This window comes from Phycodurus eques, chromosome 10, assembly GCF_024500275.1.
Source record: "Phycodurus eques isolate BA_2022a chromosome 10, UOR_Pequ_1.1, whole genome shotgun sequence".
Lineage (NCBI taxonomy): Eukaryota > Metazoa > Chordata > Actinopteri > Syngnathiformes > Syngnathidae > Phycodurus > Phycodurus eques.
The window spans coordinates 94,886-117,073 of record NC_084534.1 but is presented as its reverse complement, the minus strand read 5'-3'; the positions used below and the strand labels follow the sequence as shown (position 1 = coordinate 117,073).

The following is a 22,188-nucleotide window of genomic DNA, read 5'->3' as shown; positions in this document are numbered from 1 at the left end:
CCAAGAGCGCCGTGGTGAGCCAAACCACCATTTCCTCTAGCTCTCCCTCCCGTAGGACGGTTCCTGAACCCAGGTCCTCAGAACTGTGAGGCAGACACTCTAACCAGTCGTCCACCGTGCCGCCGAATCACAACGTAAAGAATCGAAATCGAATTGAATCGTGAAGTTCTTAACAATGCCCAGCCCTACCCGTAGGTTTATATATAGTGTTCATTCATAGACAGGCCACGATGAGCACAGAAATCCGATAACAAAGCACACTCAAAAATGTTTTGTGTTAATGGGTAAAGGGGGAGGGCCCAATAACCTTTGCTTCTGCCTAATCCTTTTGGGCAATGTGAAGGTTGTCATTTCAGTTGCTGCCTGGTGTTTAATTGCTCAAATCATATGAAATAAAAATGGTATTATAAGTGAGAGAGAGGAGTGTCATGGGAATTTTATCATTTACTATTGGTATATTCGTTGTTCATTGCTTTTGCTGTTCCAACCTCAAAGTTCATAATTTATACAGACAAGTATCTGCCCTTTGTTCCAGATTTGAGACTCACAGGATCCTGAATAATTCTTTATTCCTACATAAACGGCATACACAGCCAGCCTTGAAATTGCATCCATAGACAACATGAATGGCTGTATAAATTGTGTCTGAGCAACTGAAACTGGGTGACTCAAACTGGCGAGGAGTCACTGTGTGGCACCCAGTTATGAATGGAATATTGATGCGCTTTGCTTCCTAAATAACGGTAAGGAACTATAATCAACATATTATCTATTCTAGAAATTCTATACATTATTGAGATCAATCATATTTGGGATAATTATTCCAAACTGTTGGCATCATAAACATTAAACGACAAGTTAAGATACAAACGTTAACATTATTGTCAACCAAGTGTAGGCGCAAAGGTCTAATGTTCCATGTTTTCGATACCGCTTAACCTCACTCGGGTTGCAGCTGCGCTGGAGCCCATCCCAGCTGACGTCTGGCGTGCGGCGGGTGAATCACCCCGGACTGGTCACCAGCCAACCGCATGGCACGTGTGGACAAACATGCAGAAACAAGCATTCACACTCACATTTGCAAGTTTTCCCCACTGTGGGAATAGTCAAAGTTATTCAGGTTACCTTACAGTTAAACCCAAGGACAATTTTGACTCTTCAGTTAACCTAACATGCGCATGTTTTTGGAATGGGGGAGGCAAAGCAAAACAGGGATACAAAACCAAATATAGAATACAAAAGAGAAAACATGCAAACCCCACAAAGCAAGGCCAGAGCCCGGATTAAAACCCGTGACCTAAAAACTCGGCAGTCTGATAAGATACACCATGTGAAGATCATTTTTCTCCAGTTTCTACTTCTTCCTCCGCAACTCCCAGCAAAGCTGGAGCCAAGTCCAGCTGACTGGTTGCCAGTCAACCACAGGGCCCATTCAGACAGACAACCGTTCATGCTCACATTCTGGCTTCAGAAGAACAAACTCAGACGAACGTACGTATTTCTTAAGCGAACCACATAGGTCACAACCAGAAGTGTTGCCACAGGGCCAATGAGAAACTGTATCTCTTTGAGGACCTCCACGTCAACGCCACAAATTGAAACTAGACTTTCATCGGGGCCCTTCGAGTCTCCCCTTGACATCTCCAGCTCACAACAACGCTTCTTCGATACCAGCTCACCCTACACAGTACCATGCCCAAATGGTAACCACTACACGAGTGTACTTCCAGATGCTGGGCAATTTCAGATTCGGTCCAAGCGCGTGAAAGCGAGTTGAGCCACACCAGCGGATTTTTGCAATGCACACAGCACGTGATGAAATAATTATTGGAAAGGGCTTCCCGATCAGGGGCGGTGAACACCGTTTCATCCGTTAACGAAGTGTGCTGGTCCATTTTGGTAGCAGGAGCGGCATTGTACATGCCCGCAATAAGCGGAAACCTTCCAACGGGGACGGGGGGAAAGGTTACGTGGCGAAAGCGCGTCGCTACGCTCAAGGTTGGGGGAGTTGTGCTCACAGACGACCTACCTTGAAGGAAATGTTCTCATTTCAGCCGCTGAAGCGACATCCGACAGGGGCCATTGTCAGCGCCATAGTTGCAGTCTCACTTGGAAGGCTGCTGGGAGCCACTGTTCGGAGTCGTTTTCTTTCCGATATTCCGGTGAGAAACTAAAAGCCTGGCGCGACGTCGCAAGCGTAGCACAAAACATGGAACGATTCAAAGCGAACGATGTGGACCGATGATCCCCCCCCCCCCCGTTGCAGTCCGCGCTCGTCGGGGCTACGCGGGGGCATGCCGAACGTAGCACTTAAGCTGGTGTAAATGGTGAAGGCCACCGGGAAAATAACATGATTATATTCCACATATATGTTTTTAGGAGAATCTGTTTGGAGTTATTAGCGGAAAATTGCCGACCCCGCTCAGCTGTGACTCCGCCTTCTTCTCCGAGCGGCCTCTCTTCAGATGTCGACGAGCGACTGAGAGTCACAAAGCTGTCAAGCACATTGAGGGCTCGCCGTGTTGATTTCGAGTCCTCACATGCAAACAACCGCCCCCCCTCGCCGCCCCCCACCTCCCCCCCCCAAAAAAAGCATCACGTTGAATAAAGTGCCCCTACCTGCCGTGGAACCAGTCCTTGCAAGCATCGCATTCGATCATAAATTGAGTCACGTCGTAAGGTAATCTGCAGATGCAATAGACGGGTACAGTCGCCATGTTCGATTCACAACTACGTGTGCGTGCGTGCGTGCGTGCCTGCGTGCGCGCGCGCGCGGGCGCGTGCCCTGCGGTCCGGACACATGAACCTCAACGTCCATCTCTTTCCCACCGTTGTACAAGTTTTCAGTCATGCGGATCAGCAGAAGCAAACGAATGAGTCACAGGCTTTCCTGAAATCCATTCTCATCATGAATATCCTTTATTTTATATTTTTTACGACAATGTGCTGTCTTCCATTTGGTGACAGTCTCGAAAGCGTTGGTTCTCAAATGTTGTCACCCTGGGATCAACATTTTTTCGATTATCGCTAAACCACGACCCACTTTTGCGTGAGTTAAGAACATGTATCTTTTCAAAAAAATAGCCTTTCTAAACATATGTACTATATCACATTCTTCGGCATCACCTTGACATGTTCAAAGTGCTTTTCAGAGCACCTCGTTAAGAAACGGAGGATTAACATGATAACTGCATGCGCAACAATTAATATCTTGAATCAATCAAATCAATCATTTGTCTTTTTTGGGGGGGATGAATGACGCAGACCAAAGCAACCATAACATTTGGAACAGGATTATTGTTACAAAACCATTTTTTGAATGCAAGAGGCTGTTTCAATGCAGCTGGAAGTTTTTCATTGAACGACGATGTATTCTGCAGTGTCATTTTTGCCTGCATTAAAAGTTTGGATGTTTTCTTTTAAGACAGTAAGGAGTTAAAATAGAAATAGTGGAACATGTTGGAAGGCTTGTTGTTTAAACCTTCGACCGGTGAAAGCCCCCTCGAGGAAAGAAGACACACGGTCGTTCCTACAGATTAATTTCCGCACATATAAACGGGGTTCTTCTTGGCTTGATGAAGCCAACAGAACCACATCATCTGCAAAAAGCAGAGATGCAACACTGAGGCCACCAAACCGGACCCCCTGTACGCCTCGGCTGCGCCTAGAAATTCTGTCCGTAAAAGTTATGAACAGAATCGGTGCCTCTCGGGTGGACCCCTGGGCCTGATCCCGTCCTTTAATTGATTGGGTGGGGTCCTCAGCCGCCGCGGTGCGGCCACAGCAATTACAGGACACTTCTGTCAGTGTTTGTGCATGTAAAACAGGATCAATTCACTTACATGTATCTGCAGGCACACACCCCTTACTGTAACAAATAACTCATGGATATGCAAATCGCTTGAGTATCCCCTCACTTATACTCTCGTCCTGTACACTTTTATAATTTACATAATTAATGCCAACACACTTCAGTTGTACAGCCGGGTTCACGACCCTGGTCCTGCATGCTTCTTCTCCTGTCCTTGTGCTGTTCTATCTTGTCCTGTCCTTCCCTCACAGGGTATAGCACTACAGTCCCATGCAACACTCATATTTAACGTTTCATTGTTGTAGATAATGTAATGATTTACTTATCTCATCCTGTTTACAATTAGTGCTTTCTCTTTTGTCTGTTTCTTTCTCCCTTCTAGAAACTTTGTTCTGTTTCACTGATCAAGTTTGATTCTCAATAAACCTCAATTATAATACCACAGTAGAAGCTTAAAAACTCTACTGGGACACAGTAAAACTGTTTCAGCATAAAAGGGATACAGATTTTCCATTCTGCTTGACCTAACAGCCGAACAGGACAAAAAAAAAAAAAGTATCTTGGGGTCTTGTTCACAAGTGAGGGAAGAATGGAACGGGAGATCAACAGGGGGATCGGTGCAGTGTCTGTAGTGATGCAGACTTTGTAACGGTCTATTGTGGTGAAGGAGCAAAGCCGAAAGGCGAAGCTCTCAATTTACCGGTCAACCTATGTTCCTACCTTCACCTGTGGTCACGAGCTGATGGTCGTGACCGAAAAAACAAGATCCCGGTTACAAGCAGCCAAAATTAGTTTCCGGCCTCTCCCTTAGAGATAGGGTGAGAAGCTCGGTCATCCGAGAGGGGCACAGAGTAGAGCCGTTGCTTCTCCACATTAAGAGGAGCCAGATGAGGCGGCATGGACATCTGATTAGGATACCTCCTGGACGCCTTCCCGGTGAGGTGTTTCGGGCACCTCCCACCGGGAGGAGACCCCGGCGACGACCTAGGACACGCTGGAGAGACTAGGTCTCTCGGCTGGCCTGGGAATCCCTCGGGATCCCCTTGGAAGAGCTGGATGAAGTGGGGGGGAAAGGGAAGCATGGGCCTGTCTTCTAAAGCTACTGCCCCCGTGACCCGACCTCGGCTAAGGAGAATGGATGGATGGTTAGTATAAAAATGGGGCATCACGTCGTTGATTAGTGTACAGTGGGAAAAAACGACCTGGTGGATCAATCTTTTTCTGAAGGGATTTTCAGTTATATAAACCCGTTCTCGATTACAGCGGTCAATATCTTGACTCGAACACACACAGAACACAATAGGATGTTTAATATAGTGAAAGTTGAATGTAAACTACAGGGGAATCTAGAGACAAATGCAGAGGGACTTTACTACAAAATCAAAAGAAAGCATACCTAACACGACAGGATATAGCGTAAAGGCTGAATTTCTGAGATGAGCGTGAATGAATTGAAGCGTGAGAGAGAATAAAGTTGGGACTCATGTGAGATCGTTAATCTAACCCCAAGTTACTCTGCACCAATTTGTACCTTCTAGTAATCACTGCAATTGTTTACTCACGATCATAGATCACATGATCCAGGGATGGTGTTTTCTCAATTGTCTCAGGAGGAAAGGAAGCAGGTTTGGTTGCGAAAGATGCACAAAAAAGAAAACCAAAGGGGGCGATGAAAACAAAGCTATTGTTATTCACGCGGGTGCACTTGTACCTGCTCAGGTTTCTCGGCTAACTTATATTCTATATGCGTGAGTCATGCCCTAAGCACGGGTAAAATCTCAGCACATTTTCAAGTAAACAATTCCCAACTTTGAAACTGTCTCACACAGAGATCAAGCATCCAAAATGATTGTTTCAACTTTGGTTCTGGCAAGTCAACTACGTATTAGTCAATACATCATTTTGTACTGTTGCGATTATTTGTGTGTGCTTGGTACTTTGATTAATGAATTGTATCATATCGAACAATCGGTTCAACCGGCAGATCGTCCCGTTAAAAAGTTAATGGGTTTGATGTTGTTGACGCAGCTGCATCTCTTTAGTGAGACTTGTCGCAGTTACGTCAGATAGTGATACTAACCAGTGCTTATTGTTGCAAAATTAACATTCACACTCCCTCAGCAACTGATGAAAATGTAAACATGAACAGTCAATGAAAGTGAAATAATTTGTTTTCAGTTTATTACTCAACCTGAAAAGTGTTGCAATAACCACATAAAACCAATATAACATGTAAAGTATGACCTTTTGTGCTTGTTTACATTCCATGCTGAAATGCAAAAAAACATTTTCAAAAGTGTCGTTTTATCATGTTTAACTGGGCAACTATAGGACTCAATGTTTAAGTTGTCTTCAGTGCCCACAGAGATCAAGTCTTTTTACAGTTGGTTTTAGTGAACCATTTGGATGATGTGACTGATGTGAAAGTATGATTTAGTTCTCATCAGTCTCACATTGTATGAGCTGTCACGCAGGTCAGGTCATTTTCCACCCCGAGTGGGGAAGATGCTGCTTAATGTCATTTAAGATGATTCTGATTTACACATTTCCATTGGCCAGAGGAGACACGCACACACCTGCAGCTGTCTTGCCCCCCCGTAATTATCAAAAGTTTACTGCAGAGGCCATTAATTAGAAAATGAATTGACATTTGTACACAAGAGGAGGTTGTATTAGCAGACCACCGAAAGGAAACCGCAGAAGCTCAAGGAGTACAAATGTGTGCTTCCAGCAGGTTGACCACTTGCCTAAAATCAGTCGTCGTCATTACTGTTAAGGGATCTGTTTTTTTTTATTTTTTATTTTTTTTAATTCTATCTATACACAGAACGATAATGTAAAAAAAAAATAAGAAATACAATTTTAAAAGTATTGCAACATATGCAAAACTAAAAAGTGCTGGGGGGAAACAAACACTTTATAGTCTATGTGGATGATGAGTGAGTTTGACAAAATAGTATTGAAAAGAGGGGACAATTCCTAAGCAAAGAAAAATCTAAATTTTAATCCATCCGACTGAAAGACTCCACAGCATTTTTTTTCGTTGTTTCTGCCCAAGAGTCCTGGGTGCGGAATCCTTTGTTTCTCTCGGACAAAGGATGCGGCGGTACGGGTCATCAATCGGTGGTGGTGCGCCGGTACCAGAAACGAGCCCTGAAGTCATCACTGCAAGTCATGAAACCAGGATTGGTGGGCGAGTGGACAATGCAGCGGACAATGTTGTTGTGACCCAGAGAGAGCAGGTTTTTCCTCTCTGCTGTACGGGAATCCCAGCAGCACAGGCTGATGGTGCGCTCATCAGGAAGAAGAACATAATCCTCTGTGTGGTTAAACACGCCCTGTGTACGATGCATCTGACGGCCACTTAGACCAGCACCTGCAACGGCAAACACATTAAGATGCATCCCCAGCCCAAAATACAATGACGTGTCTGTCACAAAACGTACAGTGCCGTAAACATGTTTTTGCCCCTTCTCAAATTCTGTTTTTGCAGTTTCCCCACTTTACTGTTTACGATCAACAAACAAATGTAAATATCAAAGCTAACCCAAGAAAACATAAAATACAGACTTCAAATGGTGATTATATTTATGAAAGGGGAAAAAAAACTATTCAAAGCTACCTGGCCCTGTGTGAAAAGGTAATTGCCCCCCTTGTTAAACCATGAATTAACTGTGGCTCATATTTAATAGAAAGCAGAGTTCATTTTGACTGAGCGAACCCAAACAGGATTACCTCCAGACCTGTTCAATCAAGAAATCCCTTAGACAAAATTAAAAAGATCTGAAAAAGCTGCAACAAAATGCCACGATCCAAAGGAATTTAAGAGCAGATGAGAAATAAAGTAATTGACATTTATCAGCCTGCAAAGAACTTCAACAAACCACGGTGAGTGCCATTATCCACAAATGGAAAGAAAACGGAACAGTGGCGAACTTTACCAGGAGTGGGCAGCCTCCACAAATGACCCTAAGAGTACAGTGATGACTCATCAAAGAGGTCACAAAGGAACCCAGGACAACATTATTATTATTGAAAGATGGCGCTTAGCCATGTGGACACCTTGGTTACGTGCTCTTTACCATTGTCTATGCTTTTGTGTTTTTCGTTCGTCTTTGGAGACATTACGTGACTCAATTACACAAGGGAAGACTTACTAAACATCATGGAGTCTACCCCGGACTTTCTTTCTCAAACTTTTGCAAATCCGCTCTGTTTTTACTTGCTCTTATTTTGAAATTCACAACCCGACTTTTATTTAGTAATTTAGAAAACACAGTTGTGCTCATGTTTGATTACCCAGGCAGAATTTGTAAGATGGGTACAATTTTTCAAACATGAAGGGCCAGGCGAAACATTAAATTTTATTTCAATGGGATTCAAATTAACAGTCAAGCATTTCAGAAAATCATTATCATGAAACAAGACATAACCATCAGAAATGAATGATTGTTGTTGTTCATCCATCCATCCATCTATTTTCTGAGCCGCTTCTCCTCACGAGGGTCGCGGGCGTGCCGGAGCCTATCCCAGCTGTCATCGGGCAGGAGGCGGGGTACACCCTGACCGGGTTGCCAGCCAATCGCAGGGCACATACAAACAAACAAACCATTCGCACTCACAGTCACGCCTACGGGCAATTTAGAGTCTCCAATTAATGCATGTTTTTTTGGGATGTGGGAGGAAACCGGAGTGCCCGGAGAAAACCCACGCAGGCACGGGGAGAACATGCAAACTCCACACAGGCGGGGACGGGGATTGAACCCGGGTCCTAAGAACTGTGAGGCGGACGCTCTAACCAGTCGGCCACCGTGCCGCCGGTTGTTGTTCAGTCATATTAAAAAAAAAATAAAAAAAAAATTAAAAAAAAATAAAAATAATTTCTGCCAGTGTATGTAAACTTATGAGCTATACTTATACGTAGCCGTCATATTGGAATGAAAGTGTAGGTTACACATTTTTCATCGGTGGCATATTAGAATGAAAGTGTACATCTTTCTCATAACCTCTAGGTGGCGGTGGCATTTTGGAATGAAAGTGTACAGCTTTGTCATAACCTCTAGATGGCCTTATCCCCACTATTGACTTTTGACAATTTTTTGGGGTGAAAAAATGTACATGAATAGGAGACAAAAGTTCAGAATTCCAGTTTTTATTTCATGGTAGTAACTTCTACGTGTTAACTTAGGACAGCGCACTTTTTGTTTGAAGCCACTTACTTTTCAAGTGAGCAAAAGTACTGGAACAGACATTATTAATTTAACTTGAATTGAATAACATTTAATCATTTATGCCATAACTGCATCAAGCCTGCGACCCATTAACTTCACCAGACTGTTGCGTTCTTAATTGGAAATGCTTTTCCAGGCCTTCACTGCAGCCTCTTTCAGTTCTTGTTTCTGGGGATTTGTCCCTTCAGTCTTCACTTCAGGAGGGAAAATATGTGCTTCAATTGGGTTAAGGTCCGGTAATTGACTTGGCCAGTCTAAGACCTTCCACTTGTTTTTTTTGTTCCAAAACTCTTGTGGCTCATCTCTGTACTTCAAAATCCAATTTGGCCTTCCGATTCTTTTTGCTGAAGAGTGGTTTGCATCTTGTGGTATGTCCTGTATATATATATGTATCTTCTCTTGAAGTCTCCTTCGAATAGTGGATTGTGATACCTTCACCCCCGACCTGTGGAGGTTGGCAGTGATGCCACTGACTGTGGTGTTTCTTCAGAGCTGTTACAATGTTCCTGTCATCAACTGCTGCTGACACCATTGGCTGACCTGTTCGATGTCTGTTGCTCAGTACACCGGTAATTTCTCTCTTTTTCAAGACATTGCGAATTGCTCTATTGGCTATGCCCAATGTTTGTCCAATAGCTCTGATTTTCCCTCTTCTCTCAGCTTCAAAATGGTTTGCTTTTCTCCTACAGACAGCTCTCTGGTCTTCATGCTTGCTAACTGAGCTAGAAACACCAATCAGTCACATGTTCCAATACTTTTGTTGACTTGAAAAGTGGGTGGCTTCGAACAAAATCTGCTTTGTCTGAGTTGTTTAACACATCTAGACGTAAATACCGTGAAATAAAAGCTTCAATTCTCAACTTTCGTCTCATATTCATCTTTTGATCTGAAACCCAAATGTCTTCCATATCCAACAAAAACAAAGGAATTGACCGTGCCATTACAATACTTTTAGAGGAGACTGTAATTGACACAGACAGGAATATTGTTAACTCTGGAAAAATGCATTTAACTGCATTTCAACACAAAACAGTAGAAAAACTAATCGACATTATCCCTGGCCAAAATTAAAGTGGTATTTTAAGAATTTTTTTGGTTTGTTATAGTATTGCCTTTAAATGGATTCGGTGTAGCAGTTGAAAACTTTGATCACGTTAGAGGGTTTAAGTGCTTCGGTGGTATGAAAACTACTTTTTGAATGGACTGCACAAAACCAGGCTCATCAAGGCCTCCATCGGGTAGTGTTGTTTTTTATTGTTTGTTTTTGCCTCCCATCAGTCCTAGCAACGTGTGCGTCAGTTTAATCGGTTGTACCAGGGAGTCGGGCAATGACAAAGGTTCCACGTAATTTTTTTAGACTAATGTATTTGTTCGTAATGAATTAATCGCAATTAATGCATTTAAGTCCCACCCATAGTAGCTACACATTGGGTCAATTAGCTATGGTACCATGTTGACTCACGGGACTATTTTCCTGAGCACAAATCGGGCCGGGTTAGAGCTGGTTGGCGTATTTTCACAGACGCACGCAGCGGTGTATTTCACCAAAGGGGTGGTCTGCGTGGAAACACTGCTGACTTAATTTGCCGCCAAACAAATTCATTAATTCCTCTCTTTCCTTTCAGTGAGGCGCAATGAGTTCGATATCCGCTGATCACATATTTATGAATGAAATGAGTCTGCTCCACCCAACGTCTACGGAGCTCGTGTATCATCTACCCACCCTATGCGAAGAGGTGGGCTCCACTCCGTTATGGTACTCTGACGGACCGCTGTACGACCACCGGATTTAAAATGGGACGTCTGCGCTTCTGTGGGAGTCACCACAGCCAGCTTCAATCATCTCCAATCGAAGCGCGTTATTGGATACCCTTTAAAAACAGTGTAACAGTCTCGCCTATGATGACATCATATATATGGAAGCGGTCTCGGCGCACTGTGCGAGGTTGGAGCAATGAACCTTGGCAGTATTCACTTATTAAATACAGAATGAGCTGGTGACTGAAATGCATACGCGGACCTCATTGATATCCCCTCTCACAATCGTTCGTTTCCCTCCACCTCACACCCCCATAGCGGCCAGTAAATGGATTTTAAAAATATATGATGATCATAATGCATTCAATTAAATGATTTCTCTAAAGAGGTTTGGATGCCTCCTGTTGAAATAAATCTGTCATCCACTACCTAAGTCCGAGGACCTCGCGTGTCTTTCTGCATTCGGGTCCACCGATCAGTCACCAAAGTCGCGTTAGATCCCCGCGCCACAACTTAGACGTGGCATTTTAGCAAGTCTAAGTTTAGACGGACTTTCTGACACCATGTCACTCGGCCAAGTAGGGCACACCCTCGCTGCACTGACACTGCCCACCTTAGCAAAGAGGGGTCTGCCAATGTGCAGCGAGGCTTGCGCTTTCACAAAAAATGAAGATTCGTCACTGAAAATGGAGCCCTCAGTCACCAAAATGTCACATGCTCCGAGTGGAACCCAAAGGACGCCCTTTGCTGCACAGACAACGCCCAACTTGGCACGGACTGGTCTGCCAAATAGGCAAGCGCACAGCAAGCCTTGTGCTGGTACGAATATTGAGATGCGCACCATTTGCGCTAAGTTATAGTTCAGCAAGCACCAATGTGATTTTTGCAAATACTCCCCTCAGTCAAGTTTTTAGTATTTAGGCCTTTAGAAACAGTGACTAGTGATCAACTCAGATAAAAGTGAAATGAAAACCAAGGGATTCTGATAACTGTTTGAGCATAGTTGAAAATTCTAACTTTTTTCAATAGAGGCAGAGATCATTTTACACTTGAGACTATGCGAGTCCCGGATGCACGTCATGGAAACAATGAGTCCCTGCAATTTATCATCACGGAATACAGATAAAGTAATCCTCCGCTACATCGCAGTACCTGTTCACCGTCACGCTTATATTGCAGATTTTTACTATAGTTGTTACTCTTTAATATTTCATTTTTTTTAGACTGTTTGAACAATATGTTTGTGTTAATATGTTCAGGCCACAATAGCACATTTTTAAAAGAACAAATATTCCCAAAAACCTTCAACGATAGTGTCGATGTTTTTTTTATGCCAAAAAAAAATGATTTGCCAAAAAAAAAAAAAATAAAAAAAAATTGTACACAGCTTACAAATTCTGCCCTGGTAATCAAACATACGAGCATAATTGTGTAATATCCTCTCATTTACCAAATAACAGTCGGGCTGCATTCCTCAAGCGCAACGAAATACATAGAAAGTTGCACGTGTTCAAATAAAGCGTTGAACTGATGAAAAATATCCTGAGTTTCCCCTTTTCTGTTTGGCATCTTGAGACAACAATGACATCTCAATTTTACATATTTTAATTTAACAAATGTTAACTGAACCGTTTTAGAGCCGCTGCTCCTCCACATCGAGAGGAGCCAGGTGAGGTGGCTGAAGCATCTGATTCGGATGCCTCCCGGACGCCCCCCTGGTCAGGTGTTCCGGGCACGTCCCACCGGGAGGAGACCCCGGGGACGACCCAGGACACGCCGGAGAGACTACGTCCTTCGGCTGGGCCGGGAACGCCTCGGGATCCCTCCGGAAGAGCTGGATGAAGTGGCCGGGGAGAGGGAAGTCTGGGCGTCCCTGCTAAAGCTACTGCCCCCGCGACCCGACCCGACCCGGATAAGCGGTAGAAAATTGATGAATGGCTGGATGGACACTGTGCATAAAAGAGGCATTTTTAAAGCATTAACAGCCTTTGTGCATCTTCACTTAAATAGCTAGCATTTTGTGACATTAGGTTCATGGCTGTGCATTTATGAGCATAAACCAGTTGACTAGGACTAAGACAAATATTCTTTGTACGACTGTAAGTTTGGGATGCGTTGAAATTGTTCAAACTAAAATTAAGAAACCTCAAGAGGGAAAAATATTTGCTTCATCTCCCTTCACCTCTGTTTGGGTACATGATGATAATCCACTTTACTCTTATTCCTCTGTGGCCACATTTTTCACTAACTTCACTCCAAGATTTGCCACTTACAGATCATCAGATTGGCCATGTCACACAGTGACTACACTGAGCAAAAAGCACACTAAGTAGCATTATGGTTGTGTTATACAGTCTCTGTCACAGTAAATTTGTTTTAAAAAGTCACCCATTCGACGGTAATCAGAATTAAGAGAGACACTACGCAGCGCTAACGTTATGTTTGTAAAGTAGGCTAACGTTAAGCTCACCGATTTGCGCTATGTTGACTTCACCTTCGTCTCTTGGGTCCTGCGATGCGGCGTCATACTCAGCGGAGAGAAAGGGCCGTGTTACAACAAACGGGCGCTCGCCTTGCCACACTTTGGCCGTGTCTTTTTCCCCCTCTCTTCTCACTTTGGCATCGCATTTTGGAACCGCTGTCTTCCTACTAATCGATCGAACGCTTAACTTCCGCGTCCGTGCAGCGGTGACGTAAGCGCATGTCATATATACCACTGCCTGCTTCAGTCTTTGCGACCGCCTCCGCGGTAAACCCGATTTGTAGTTTCGCTTGTCAACGTGTTTTTGGATGTGCAAAATGCTAATTCCGACCCGCAAACTGCGATGCGAGACTGCTTAATTTGAGCCTTGCACACATACGTGGGTAATCAATGTTGCGCGTCAGTGGACGCGCATTCACAATGCTTTTTGCGCGTCTCTGACACGGGACACACAAACACGATCCCTGTAGAGGTAGGATATGGACTCGAAACTAGTAAATGTGACTCAAGCATCTCTTTGGCTCTGAAAATACAAGCATCATCTTCACCTGTGTATTTCACCAACATTCGGCCTGTTGATATTTCCCACAGTTTGACCACTGAATCTTTCCCACTGGAGAGGATGTACTTGGAGTTCTTTGTAAAGATGGCCGAGCAGACCTCTGCTCCATCATGAGCTTTGTCAAAGGTGGTCACGCAGCGATTGGAGACACCATCCCACAGTTTAATGCTGCCGTCCTTGCTGCAGGTGACGTAGCTGTTGGCTGTGGGATTGTAACTGACACCGCTAATAGTGTCTGTGTGCTGGTCCAGAGGGTTGCAGGACACAAAACACTGAAAGGTGTTGACATCATAAAGACGCAGGGTCGGGTGCTGTGTTCCAACCAGAAGGAAGTCTCCAGATGGATGAAACGAGATGGAACGCAGCATTTCAGCTTCCTAAAGGGGAGAAGATTTTATTTTCTCCCTTTCCACAAAATGTGAGGAAATCATACAAGTCGGTTCAACGGCATACAAAACTAACACCGGTCAGCAAGTGGTATCAACACGTGCACATGGACAAAGGCAAAATCCGTATGTGCAGCAAATCTGACCTGTATATATTTAAAGGCTCTTTTTGCAGAGGGCTTTGAGTAGTCAAAGAGTTTGAGGGTGTAATCTCTTGAGCCGGAAGCAAGGATCTGTTCGGTTGGGTGGAAGGCCAGGCAGGTGACTTCATCGACGTGGTCGTACAGGGTTCGAATCACAGGGTGATTCTCCATGTTTTGCTGAGCCGTCTCATTCATCATAACCTGTGCGGGGAGGAAAAACATTACAATATCCGCTCAGATTTTTTTAACAGACACCAATTTGTGCTAGTGGCCTGACTTACCTCAATCGGCATAGCACTTTTAGCCAGCATACGCTCAGTGTCCAGTATCTTTATCGAAGCATCAGCAGAGCCTGTGGCAATTAGTTGGCCATCACGACTATATGTCGCAACGCGACAAGGTCCCTTATGCGAGGTAACGTAGCACGTCTCATACTCGGATGCCTCGGGAGACATCGTCTGTACATCAGCATCAAATTCGAGATCAATTCCGACACCGGGCGCTACTGTATCAGAGCGCCCAATAGCGTACTGCACGGCACTGTCATCGTTCTCCATACCTGACACACAAATGATGGATTTAGTCATTTGGTCCCGTACACACGACTCATCTACTACCGGTGTTGGGAAGATTACTTTGGAAATGATTACATGTTACCCTGTTAAAAATCTAGTCGTAGTGGAAGTCGTTCAATTACTTTCTCAAAGTAATGCAAGTATAACTACACTTGATTGCATTTGGATTAATTGTCATAGTTTTAAATGAATAAATACATCAACAGGACCCTCGGATGTTTCTTTTTAAAAAGCGGATTAAAAACACTAATTTTCGGAATCCGCTATACGCGGAACGTCACAAGACCAACGCAGAAGACGGAATAGCCGACTTCCTGTAAATGCGAAAGAGCTGTCAAAGGACACCAGACCTGCACCGGGCTGGGAAGACTCAATCTGCAATAGGTAAGCAGCTTGGTGTGAAGAAATCAAACGTGGGAGCAATTATTAGAAAACGGAAGAGATACGATCCATCCATTTTCTACCGCTTATCTGAGGTCGGGTCGCGGGGGCAGTGGCTTTAGCAGGGATGCCCAGACTTCCCTCTCCCCAGCCACTTCATCCAGCTATTCCGGGGGGATCCCGAGGCGTTCCCAGCCCAGCCGAAGGACGTAGTCTCTCCGGCGTGTCCTGGGTCGTCCCCGGGGTCTCCTCCCGGTGAGACGTTCTCACCATGGACGGAGGCGTCCGGGAGGCATCCGAATCAGATGCCCCAGCCACCTCATCTGGTTCCTCTCGATGTGGAGGAGCAGCGGCTCTACTCTGAGATCCTCCCGGATGACCGAGCTTCTCACCCTCTCTCTAAGGGAGAGCCCGGACACCCTGCACAGGAAAACTAATTTCGGCCGCTCGTAGCCGGGATCTCGTTCTTTCGGTCACGACCCGCAGCTCGTGACCATAGGTGAGGCTAGGAACGGAGATCGACCGGTAAATCGAGAGCTTCGCCTTTCGGCTTAGCTCCTTCTTTACCACAACGGATCGATACAAAGTCCGCATCACTGCGGACGCCGCACCGATCCGCCTGTCGATCTCCCGTTCCGTTCTTCCCTCACTCGTGAACAAGACCCCGAGATACTTGAACTCCTCCACTTGGGGCAGGATCTCATCCCCGACCCGGAGAGGACACGACACCCTTTTCCGACCGAGGACCACGGTCTCAGATTTGGAGGTGCTGATTCTCATCCCGGCCGCTTCACACTCAATTGCGAACTGCTCCAGTGAGAGTTGGAGGTCACGGCTTGATGAAGCCAACAGAACCACATCATTTGCAAAAAGCAGAGATGCAATACTGAGGCCACCATAACCGGACCCCCTCTCCGCCTCGTGTCACATAGGCTCCTGCATGCTTACGTCTTCAGGACAGTCTCCGTGGTCAAACTTTGAGTCGCAGTTTTGCTTGTCAATGTGCTTTTTGAGGCGCAAAATGCAAATTATAACTCGAAAATAGCAATACGAGAACGCTTAATTCCAGCCTTGATTGATTATATATTCTTTGAAGCTGAACTTGCTAAAATATTTGTATTCTTTAGGGCTGGTGTCTTCAAAGTTAAATACACGTATATCATTTATTTATAAATATATCATACATGTAAACATGAACGAACCCCAAACACCGTCATCTTTGGTGGCTCTGTGGTGACATCTTGTGTTTAAAAAATATATATTGTACACGTTTAAAGCTCCTGCAGGTGCTTCAAAACGGTCCCCTTCCCCATACACCCGAGCGAGGCGGAAGTGCTTTTACTTGATTTGCTGAATGCGGAAGTACTTTGCGCATATACCGGATTGACCACATATTTGTTCTTTATACAAATAAAGAACTGATAACAAAACATGATGAAATGTAAATACAGAATAAAATTTGTTTGTTACATTCCATGTACAGCATGTTAAAAACCACCATACCATTTTGATCGAAATACAAAAGTACAAATTAGACAATATTTACATGGTGAGCAACTCGTCACATGATTGCAAAGGGGGGGGGGAATAAATAAACCGACAAGACTACGTTTTTACTAGATTTTACACCGATCTGATCGGCTCGGTTGGTATCGGCCGATAATTACCATTTTATGCTGATCGGCTTTAATGACATAATTCTCTGATCCGATGAATGACTGCACAAAAGGCATTTGCTCCGCATCGCAGTCGTATACAGTAGATATTTGAATCCAAAAGATATTTTATTTTTAGTCTTGTCGCGTGTCTTTTGACGTTATTTATGATCACTGGACTTTGTCAATTCAAACGTGACCGGATTCACCCGTTACCACGGCAACAACAATGGATCATGCCGTGTGTATTGTGTTGGTCAAAAAAGAAAAGGGGGAAAACGGGTGGTGGTGGAGAAGATTTTCATTCAAGGACTGCTTGAGGTATGTACACATACTTTTAATGGGATAGGGCTCACAAGCCACCAACAAAAACGTTCTTAAGCCTAGCAAGCTAGAGCTAGCACTAACGGTTGTACATAAACATCCCGGCATTCTCAGAATCATCTTTATTTGCCAAGTGTGTCCAAAAAACCCACAAGGGATTTGTCTCCGGTAGCTGGAGCCGCTCTAGTACGACAACAGATGGTCAATTGACAGAGAACACTTTGGAGACAGAAAGACATTGACAAAAAAAAAAAAAAAAAAAAGTCACTGAGCAGTAAAGGGTTGCTAGTTATCTGGTAATGCCGGTAAAAAAAAAATTTGTTTTTTTGATAATTGTGCAAAAAGATGCAAAGTCCTGTAGCACTTCGAATGACTAATATTGCAATACTTGAATCATGCTCTAAAGTTTCGGTGTGTGTGAAGTAATTTCATTACAATAAAATAATTGGATTACAGTAAGTTAGCACCCATTACTTCTGTGTTGTAATGTTGGTTTGACCTGACTTATTAGAATACATGACCTGAATAGAGAAGATTTTTTAAGATACTTAGTATACAAGTATATACAGTAGCGCTCACAGAGACATCGGATGGCTTCGATGTCAGCTGTTCAACGAAAAAAAAAAACCTAACCTTTGACAATATCACAACGACCAGTGTGCTCCATACATTTTTATTACTGCAAGTAAAAAATATATACAATATCTGCATCCTGTTTTTTTACATGCAACAACATGTGAGATTTGTCGTTATCTGACAGCTGCATTTATTGACATCTTTATATCAGAAACATTCATTCTAGCTAGATTTGCTGACTAACATCCGAGAACGTTCATATGTATTTTATATAATTTGACTGAACTTTTAAAGCAGATGGTTAAAAAGCAAAAATACACGCTACTTGGTTCAGCTGCAGTGCCACTGACAGAGATGACGTGTTGGCATTGTGTCCAAGGAACGAGTTAATCGAGAGAAGACGGGCACTTTTTCCATAGTTGTTTACTTAAACATTATGTCTGTAGCAAAACAATCCCCCCAAAATAGAATCAGCAGTCATTTGAGGCATGTTTTCTGATTAAATATTTGATTAAAGCGCGATAAGTGCAGTCCATGTCCCATTTTCAGTCAGATTTTGCATTTTGGATATGTCAGCCTATCATAGCCATGGCAGACGGAGAGGACATTTCCTCATTGGACTTCCATATATTCTGCAGTGTCATTTTTGCCTATATTAAAAGTCTGGATTTTCCAAAGCCAATGGGTTACTTACAAATTGCACCAAAAAAGATTGATATTATTGGAAATGGCTGCTAGTTAAGTTTTCTTGGGCAAAAATTAATAAAAGCAACTTGTTAGTAAAATATTGACCATTAAGACCCCATACTTCTTTTAAGGTCCTGCACTCACACGTTGATAAACTGCAGATGAGATGTTAACGATTTACAATTCTTTGGAGCAGTTTAAGAAGCCCCCAAAATGGCCGCACAGCCCACAATGCAAAGCTCTATTGCAAATGTGAAAGAAAACATTTACAGACATTTTATAAGTCAACGACACAAATCTTATTGCATGCAATTAGTTACTCCCCAACACTGTCTACTACTTACTGAAATACGGAGATGCAACTTACCAATTTTTGCCAGCTGAACCAGCTGTTCAGATGGTGACACCACGCTTTGAGGTTTAACTTCATTGATTAAGCTGTTCGCGATGTTTGTGTAGCCATCGTAAAGTAGCTGGCTTATTATGAGCCTATACAGATGCTGCCGGTCTTTCAACGTTGGTTTGGCTCGATACATCTTCTGACAAAATCAAGGCTGAAAACGTAGGTAACTAAAATCACTGTACTTTAATTGTTAAATTGTTAAGTGAAATCAGCGCGCTTATATCTTGCACAAAAAGATTGTCACCTAAAATGAACCAATACCTGGATGTAGTGTAGCTACTGTTAGCTTAGCAGCTTGAGTTCAACCAAGGCGGCACGCTTCGACTTGCTAGGGTTAACTGTAAAACGATATAATAGCCGAATGTCTAGTAACACCGTATTACTTATCTACTGAGGCAGGCCGAAGCGGAAATTCAAATTCAAATTCTAATTCTTCGTCGTCTTCTTCTTCGTCTTCTTCTTCGTCTTCTTCTTGTGCTGTTTCAAAACTTTATTGATAAAAGGTATTTAAAAAGAATAGACATCTATAACTAGATAAGATACGCCCCCTTTGCTTTGCGTGCATACGGTGACGCTAAACCAGGAGGGTCAAAATCGTTGGCGCGGTCCATGTTTGTAGACGGGCAGGAGACCAAATGACCAAGGATTCCAGTACATTGTGTTGCATCAGAATCAGAATCATCTTTATTTGCCAAGTATGTCCAAAAAACACACAAGGAATTTGTCTCCGGTAGTTGGAACCGCTCTTGTGCGACAACAGAATGTCTAGTAACTCCGTATTGCTGTCTACTGAGACAGACCGAAGCGGAAATTCTTCTTTCTTCTTCTTCGTCTTCTTCTTCTTCTTCTTCGTCTTCTTCTTCTTCTTCGTCTTCTTCTTCTTCTTCTTCTTCTTCGCCTTCTTCTTGTGCTGTTTCAAAACTTTATTGATAAAAGGTATTTAAAAAGCATAGCCATCTATAACTAGATAAGATACGCCCCCTTTGCTTTGCGTGCATACGGTAACGCTAAACCAGGAGGGTCAAAATCGTCGGCGCGGTCCATGTTTGTGGACGGGCAGGAGACCAAATGACCAAGGATTCCAGTACATTGTGTTGCATCAGAATCATCTTTATTTGCCAAGTATGTCCAAAAAACACACAAGGAATTTGTCTCCGGTAGTTGGAACCGCTCTTGTGCGACAACAGAATGTCTAGTAACTCCGTATTACTATCTACTGAGACAGACCGAAGCGGAAATTCTTCTTTCTTCTTCTTCTTTTTCGTCTTCTTCTTCTCCGTCTTCTTCGTCTTCTTCTTCTTGTGCTGTTTCAAAACTTTATTGATAAAAGGTATTTAAAAAGACTAGACATCTATAACTAGATAAGATACTCCCCCTTTGCTTTGCGTGCATACGGTGACGCTAAACCAGGAGGGTCAAAATCGTCGGCGCGGTCCATGTTTGTGGACGGGCAGTAGACCAAATGACCAAGGATTCCAGTACATTGTGTTGCATCAGAATCAGAATCATCTTTATTTGCCAAGTATGTCCAAAAAACACACAAGGAATTTGTCTCCGGTAGTTGGAACCGCTCTTGTGCGACAACAGAATGTCTAGTAACTCCGTATTGCTATCTACTGAGACAGACCGAAGCAGAAATTCTTCTTTCTTCTTCTTCGTCTTCTTCTTCTTCTTAGTCTTCTTCTTCTTCTTCTTCGTCTTCTTCTTCTTGTGCTGTTTCAAAACTTTATTGATAAAAGGTATTTAAAACGCATAGACATCTATAACTAGATAAGATACGCCCCCTTTGCTTTGCGTGCATACGGTGACGCTAAACCAGGAGGGTCAAAATCGTCGGCGCGGTCCACGTTTGTGGGCGGGCAGGAGACCAAATGACCAAGGATTCCAGTACATTGTGTTGCATCAGAATCAGAATCATCTTTATTTGCCAAGTATGTCCAAAAAACACACAAGGAATTTGTCTCCGGTAGTTGGAACCGCTCTTGTGCGACAACAGACAGTCAATTGACAGAGAACACTTTGGAGACATAAAGACATTGACAAAAAAAAAAAAAAAAAAAAAAAAATAGTCACTGAGCAGTAAAGGGTTGCTAGTTATCTGGTAATGCCGGTACTTTTTTTTTTTTTTTTTTGAGAATTGTGCAAAAGATGCAGAGTCCTCTAGCAGTTCGAATGACTCATATTGCAATAGTCCGCATACGTTTGTGTACAACGCCGTACAATTAAGACAAGGGAACTGAGTAACCTTTCACAGGCAAATATATTTATGGTAATACATTTTATTGGGCCTTTTCTTCGCTTTGGCGTTGACATAAAACAGTAAACTTCACGAAAATCGGTTGTGAAATGAGGAACTTACGCTCGGATGGATGAGCGCATGCAGACGTACTTGCCATCTTGCATCAGGACTCCCCAGTCATTTCCTCCAATTACTTGTATTGAGGTACGATCGTTTGGCCCCAACAAATGAATCCTAACTCGTTTAATTCTTTACCGATTTTGACATGGATCGGTTTGTTACAAACATCAGACATGCAGTTACGATACAATGCATGTGAGTAATTGTATAACCCGGGCATTCATAATAAATTACTTTGTTTTACAGTCAAGCACCGCCTGAAATATGAAGATACCGGAGCATTGTGTGGCTTATGGTTGCACAAATAAGAACAAAGCACAGAAAATTACCTTTCACAAGTAAGTTTAACAATATGTTGGTCCATGTTTGTACTTAAAAAAAATGTTTTTTTAACTGTAAATAGTAATACAAGGGGGCAGTGGTGTGCAGTATTTGGTCGACTGGGAGGGTTACGGCCCTGAGGAGGGTTCCTGGGTTCCCCGCTCTTGGATCTTAGATCCGTCCCTGCTCCGGGCCTTCCACTCTCTCCACCCGCAGAAGCCGGGTGTTCCGCCAGGGGGCGTCCTCTGAGGGGGGATACTGTCATGGCCCTGTGTTCCTCCACGGTGTTCCAGGTCGCCTCAAGATTACCTGAGTTTTAGGAGGAGCGACAGCATTATGTACCTTTTCTTAATAGACATAGAGGTTGTCTGAACCTTTGGAAGAATCTGTAATTCAAAGAATACGCAAAAATGGTCAGAAATAGCCATATCCTTCATGTCAACTGATAGAATTTCAACATTGTTAGAGATGAGCAGGTCTAAGATATAACCTTGAGTGTGGGTTGGACTCTTAATATGGTGAGAGAGTAGTCTA

The 22,188-nt window shown here is 43.4% G+C and overlaps 2 protein-coding genes across 5 annotated transcripts in view; both read right to left on the bottom strand.

Annotated features, from left to right (window-relative positions):
• phf2 (PHD finger protein 2) overlaps positions 1-2,722 on the bottom strand; it is a 103,325-nt gene extending 100,603 nt beyond the window's left edge. For 2 of the 3 annotated variants that reach the window (XM_061689120.1, XM_061689121.1), the window contains exon 1: positions 2,620-2,722. In XM_061689120.1, the coding sequence (XP_061545104.1) occupies positions 2,620-2,717 (98 nt within the window). In that variant the 5' untranslated portion in view covers positions 2,718-2,722. Of the gene's footprint in view, positions 1-2,029; positions 2,528-2,619 lie in introns of those variants that run through there. The other variant, XM_061689122.1, reaches the window with a different exon arrangement.
• A 2,432-nt stretch (positions 2,723-5,154) lies between these two features.
• Positions 5,155-19,478, bottom strand: cstf1 (cleavage stimulation factor, 3' pre-RNA, subunit 1). 2 transcript variants are annotated; one of them, XM_061689014.1, is made up of 6 exons: positions 19,236-19,478; positions 18,939-19,125; positions 14,655-14,932; positions 14,377-14,574; positions 13,831-14,221; positions 5,155-7,187 (listed from the first exon to the last, which is right to left on the bottom strand). In XM_061689014.1, the coding sequence occupies exons 2-6, from the start codon at positions 19,105-19,107 to the stop codon at positions 6,928-6,930; spliced, it is 1,296 nt and encodes a 431-aa protein (XP_061544998.1). In that variant the 5' UTR covers positions 19,108-19,125; positions 19,236-19,478; the 3' UTR covers positions 5,155-6,927. The 2 variants fall into 2 exon arrangements, with proteins under 2 accessions (XP_061544998.1, XP_061544997.1); XM_061689013.1 differs by having other exon boundaries at positions 18,939-19,478.
• Between the last annotated feature and the right edge of the window lie 2,710 nt (positions 19,479-22,188).

What these genes read in the sequence shown, in the direction of transcription:
- cstf1 (XM_061689013.1), bottom strand. Translation starts at nt 19,107, where the DNA reads ATGTATCGAGCCAAACCAACGTTGAAAGACCGGCAGCATCTGTATAGG. An exon ending in GGTTCAGCTGGCAAAAATTG is followed by an intron (nt 14,933 to 18,938) that starts GTAAGTTGCATC and finishes TTTGTGTGTCAG; the next exon opens with GTATGGAGAACGATGACAGT. An exon ending in AATGTTGGTGAAATACACAG is followed by an intron (nt 7,188 to 13,830) that starts GTGAAGATGATG and finishes TTGCCGTTGCAG; the next exon opens with GTGCTGGTCTAAGTGGCCGT.